At 42.9% G+C, this 5,724-nt stretch overlaps 1 protein-coding gene across 1 annotated transcript in view; it reads right to left on the bottom strand.

The window, feature by feature from the left end:
* Med17 (mediator complex subunit 17) overlaps nucleotides 1-5,724 on the bottom strand; it is a 17,484-nt gene that overhangs the window by 7,282 nt on the left and 4,478 nt on the right. The window contains exons 4-7 of the mRNA XM_023704974.1: nucleotides 5,427-5,618; nucleotides 3,967-4,151; nucleotides 2,234-2,371; nucleotides 359-476 (exon numbers count right to left, since the gene is read on the bottom strand). Of these exons, the coding sequence (XP_023560742.1) occupies nucleotides 359-476; nucleotides 2,234-2,371; nucleotides 3,967-4,151; nucleotides 5,427-5,618 (633 nt within the window). The remainder of the gene's footprint in view (nucleotides 1-358; nucleotides 477-2,233; nucleotides 2,372-3,966; nucleotides 4,152-5,426; nucleotides 5,619-5,724) is intronic.

The raw sequence follows: 5,724 nt of genomic DNA, 5'->3' as shown, positions 1-5,724 counted from the left end.
TGGGGATCGAACCGCGGTCCCTGTGCTTTGCCAAGCTTGTTTCAAGTAGGTGCTTTAGACCACTGAGCCATCTCTCCAGCCCCCACCCCAGCCCCTCTTATTGAATTTCTTTGGGTTTTTTTTCGGCCTTTTTGAGCCACGGTCTCTCTGTGCAGTTCAGGGTAGCCTTGAGCTCACTTTGTAACCCAGGCTGGTCTTGAACTTGCAATAGTCCTCCTGCCTCAGCCTCCCAAGTGCCTGGATGACAGGCATGTGCTTCCACACCTGGCTTCAATTTATTCTCTAGGCAGTTATGATAGAAAAGGGTTTAAGATTTATAGTCTGAAAAGAAAAGAGAATGGCAGTCTGCAGCTAATACCTGAGACAGAAGAAAATCCTGTAGCTCCTGCTCCTGATGAGACAGTGTAATTACTCTTCCATCTCTGTGTACAACTCGAATTTGCTCAACTCCAATATTCAACTGAAGCTGAATGGACCTTTGTAGATATATTCCAAAAATCAGAAACTCAAAATTATCTTACACAATGCCACAAACATTAAACTTTAACATCAGGACAAACAACAGTTTAATAGCCTACATGAACAGTCACTGGGGAGAAGAAAGGTCCAGCTGGCCTCACCGATCTACCCAATCGCACTGAGCACCAGTTCTCCCTCAGCTGACCAAGCCCCGGCGCTTTCTGCACAGCAGGACGCAGAACAGCACACACCATCCACGTGAAGAGCCCCACACTGGTACAGGAGACCTGTCCTGACTTAGAAACCTTGCTCTCCGGGAGCAACGAGCCCTTCCAGCTCCCCAGGCATGGTGCCCAGGGCCCTCAAGAGACATGCCATCTAGGGAAGCCCCACGGCACCATATCGGTGCGTAACAGCTTGTCCCAATCTAGACGCATCTTTCCAGTTTGGGGTCACTGTACCACGAGCGATACTGCAGAGTAATACAAATAAAGTCTTTCCTTATTAGCTCTTTGAGGAACTGCAGCTAGTTAACTACAGGTTGAATTTTTTTTTTTTTTTTTTTTTTGTATTTTAAGGTGTTGAGGGTCTCACTACTAAATCAGACTCATAGTGATCCGCCTGTTTAGAGCCTCCCAAGAGCTGGGATTACAGGTGTGCGTCACCACGACCAGTCTCAATTGCCATCTCAGTGCACGGGGGAGGGGAGGCGCTGGCATGGCAGGCCTGGGGATGGAACCCCTGACCCTAGGCTCCTGCTTGCAGGTGCTTTAATCCGCTGAGCTATTTGGCCGGCCCTGTAGGTTGAATTCTCATATTGAAAAGTTAATTCTTTACTTTCTCCCTTTGAAATTATCACCAAGTAAGTCAGCATATGTATACTCTATTAACTTCTCTTAGGGCAAAAAAACTTGTGCAATATTCAATAATTAACCCTCATCCTATTGTATTCTTCCAAAGCAACTTAAAAAATTCAACCATATATCATGTAGAAGAGATTATATTCCCCAAAGTAATCTTGATGAATAAATGCAGGAAAACTACCACTGTGTCTTTCCATATTTTATAAAATTTCCTTTTTAATTATTATTATTGTTTTTTTTTTTTGCGAAACCGGGGATTGAACTCAGATCCTTGCATTTGCCAGTCAAGCGCTTATCCTACTGAGCCATCTCCTGGCCCCACTTTTTAATTATTTTGTAGTAAGACCTGGAAATGACATTTTGACAATCATTTACAAAAGGCTGTAATTTTGATAAAAAAAAAAAAAAAAACAACCATATTTTTTCCCCATAGTAAACACAAAACTCAGAAGACTTAGAGGAAAAGATAGAACTCTAACCAAACTTCAAGAAAGGTTTTCTGTTCTGTGTTCTGCGAGACTGGGTCTTGCTGCATAGGCCTGCCTCAGCCTCTCAGGGGTGGGGAAGAAAGCCTGTGCCACGAGGATTGGCTTAAATTTCGTTCTAGATAACTGGGTGAAGGAAGAGGAAGTCCTACCACTCGCTACTGGTGGGAGCACACTTCAGGCAACCACTGAGAAGACCGGCTTCTCAGGGGTGAGGCAGCTTTCTGTTCAGTGCCGGGGATAATTTTTCGCAGAGCTCCAATGTGCGACATTTACTATTTCTTACCTCATTCTTACAAATACTTCACAGTAAAATGTACTGGAATGTTAAAGCACCCTAGTAAATAAAAACCAAAAGCTTAATGCAATCACTTAGGAAACAAAAACTTCACCAACAACTTTTCTTGCTTTTACTGTTGCACTTACTTGCATATCTGTTCATAACCCTGCGATGTGATTAACACTTTCACACTGGATTCGTAAACGTCATTGATATTTGACCAGTGAGCCTGTATCTGAGGATCTTCAATGCGACTTGCTAAACTGTCAATGGTTGCAGCAGTTCTTTACAAGAAAGGAAATTAAAAAATAAATAAATAAATAAGAAATAAAAATAAAAGGAAGTCAAACACTGTAAAGTCGCCATATAAAATGGAAGGATTAAAGCACTCAGCAATGTCACACAATTTTGGAACTAATTATCACAATTAATGACAAGCTGGTTTCTTTCTAATGCCATTCATTCTGCCACTCAGGAAAGACCACTTAGGGCTAGGGTTGGTTAACAATGTAAATTTTTTTTAAAAAGTCCTAGATTTATATATAATCTTGGACATAAATCCTAACTTTGTTACTTTTATTTTATTTTTAAATTTTATTTATTTGTGTGTGTGTGTGTGGCCAGCTCAGCCCACCAGGGGGCAGGGCTGGCTGGCATGTGGTGCTGGGGGATTGAACCGTGGTCCCTGTGCTTTGCTAAGCTTGTTCTAAGTAGGTGCTTTAGACCACTGAGCCATCTCACCAGCCCTTTGTTACTTTTAGTGTGTAACCTTGGACAAGGTGTCTAACTTCCCTAAACTTCAATCTTGATTTTTTTTTGTATTTTAGGGAAAGGTGTACAGGGTGATCAGAGTTTCAGTACTAGACTGGACCAGTAGTGATCCGCCTGTTTACAGCCTGAGCTGGGATAACAGGTGCACCACTATGCCCAGTCTTAACTGCTGTCTCAGCGCGCCCGGGGGCGAGGCCAGCATGGCAGGCCCGGGGACTGAACCCTGGCCACTGCGCCTGCTTGCAGCTTCTTTAGTCAGGTGAGCTATTTGGCCAGCCCCCTAAACTTCAATCTTCTCATCAGTAAAAGTACAGTTAATACAATCTGCCCCAAAGAGCAGAAACGGAGTCAACATACAAGAAAGTGCCTTTAGACCGTAACTGTGTAACAAACAAAATTTACAGAAAGGTTTAAAAAGGTTTAAAAAGATTTAAATCAGTTCAGGAATAAGTACCTTATGGTTGGGTCACTGAAAAAGTATGGGGCTAGGGACACAGCTCAGTGGCAGAGCACATCACAAGGCCCTGGGTTCAATCCCCACTACCAATAAAAAAAAAAGGTATGGTATCTTTTTTTTTTTTTTTTTTTTATTTATTTGTGTGTGTGTGGCCAGCTCAGCCCACCAGGGGGCGGGGCTGGCTGGCATGTGGTGCTGGGGGATTGACCCTCGGTCCGTGCTTTGCTAAGCTTGTTCTAAGTAGGTGCTTTAGACCACTGCGCCATCTCACCAGCCCAAAGGTATGGTATCTTAAAGTACAATCCTAGTCAGCTGTCTGCAAAAATCTTAGTGCAGTGTTCAAAATAGTCCATTATGTTAAACTGGCCACAGATCTAAGGCTTCTTCATCCTACAGAAGACCCCGCCTACCACCACACCTATACTGCAGCCAACTTTTCCTTGGAAAAGAAAGACTAAAGGGGCCGGGGAGATGGCTCAGGGAATAAGTGCTTCCCTGGCAAGCGCAAGGCCCTGAGTTCAATCCCCAGTTCCGCAAAAAAAAAAAAAAAAAAAAAAAAAAAAAAAAAATCAAAAGTAACATGCACGAAACAATACAGGAAAAAAACATCCTTCAATTTCAAAGAAAAATCGCAACTTTCTTTATCCTTACCTACTCCTCAGGAAAATATGCTTTGCTTGTTTAATTATCTTTTCCAGAAGTCCTTCACTCGACTGTAACGAGTTGATTTCATTTTTATCAAAGGCTTGAGGACCTGAAAGTCTCATTCTCTTGTGGCCAAAAGGTGCACTGGCTGGGTGCGGCATCATGACGGAACTCAAGGTCTGCTTATGAAACTAGAGAGGAAATAACTCAGGATGCCCCACCGCCCCACTGCTCACACACTGGAGACGCTGAAAGGAATGGATCTGAGCTACATACGGAAGCAATTATTGCTATTAGTATTATTTTTTTTTTTTTGAAGTACTGGAGATTGAACTCAGGACCTTGCGCTTGCCAGGCAAGTGCTTATTCTATTGAGCTATCTCCACACCCCCATATAAAGGCAATCTTGATAGAGATAAATATTAGCACCCATTAAATCCTGCAAAATTGTGAAGAGAATGGTACCTCTCTTGTGCTGTAAGTGTTTTTTTGGTACCAGGGATCAAACTCAGACCTTGCGCTTGCCAGGCAAGCACTTATTCCACTGAGCTAACTCCCCGTCGTGCTGTAACTGTTAAAGCTTTAAATCAAAACAAATATTCTTCCCTGTCTCATCAAGAGAACACATGCCATCAGTAGACAGCTGGTCTACTACATACCAAATTCGAGATTCCCAAACCTGACTGCCAATCAGAAACCCCTTGAAAAAGATATTTTTTTAAAAAATGTATTTAGTACAGGGTCTACAGGGTCTCACTATGTAGACCGGACTCGTAGTGATCCCCGTTTTCAGCTTCCCAAGTGCTGGGATTACAGGTGCGCGGACCACACCCAGTCTCAATCACTGTCTCAGTGTACCCTGGGCGTGGGGCCGGCGCACTGGGGATCAAACCCTAGCCTCTGGGTGTGCCTAAGCAGGAGCTTTAATCTGCTGAGCTATCTGCCCTGAAAAAGAGATTTAATAACAATGGCCTTTATATATACCCTCCTGCTCATCTGAACAGAGCTCAAGATTCCTCTGGACTTAGTCTACATTGTGAACTCACACTCTGGAAACAGCTTCAGGGACTTCCACATACAGCATGCTCTGCAGGAACTCAGCCCTCTTCCTCTCGGGGACGGAGAGGTTTCTTCTCTCCTGTCTCCCCTGGGGCAAGGCGTTTTCCCCAGTAATAATCACCCTTCCCTCTATATTATCTGGCATATGTTTCTCAGTCCTCTACTACTTTTGAGACAAGCACGTTTCTACCACCACACAGAATTCTTGGGAATAGGGTTTGTATTCTGAGTATTTGTTTGCTTGAGCAGACAGCAAGGATTTTTTGGAGCAGGTAATAAATGTTATTGCTCCATGAATAACCAGCCTCAGGAGGGGGAGGCTTGTGTGTATTCGCTGCCCTATATAAGCTGATCATAATGCAAGAAAAGGGGAAAAAAGCCCCAAACCCACGACATTATTTCATTACCTCTCTAATCAGTAGGTGTAAATTATGCTCTAAGACATAGAGGTGGTCTTCTGGACTTTGTTTCTCAGAAGCAGATTTTTGGGATTTCTTATCATTTGAGGAATGGCACAAAGAAATAGATAACTGCAAATCTATTTGTAAAAAGAGAAGAACAGAAGCACATAATGTAAAATACAGATAAGCACAAACTATCTTCATGAAATACAACCTCAGTTCAATCTCAAAAGACATATTGCAAACTTCACTTGGGCATCATGATTAATGTTTTCATAACAAAACGACCATTCGTGAACACGGT

Source organism: Octodon degus, unplaced genomic scaffold (assembly GCF_000260255.1).
Source record: "Octodon degus isolate 3935 unplaced genomic scaffold, OctDeg1.0 scaffold00209, whole genome shotgun sequence".
NCBI lineage: Eukaryota > Metazoa > Chordata > Mammalia > Rodentia > Octodontidae > Octodon > Octodon degus.
Note: the sequence above shows the minus strand (reverse complement) of the source record. Positions and strands in the feature narration are given on the sequence as shown.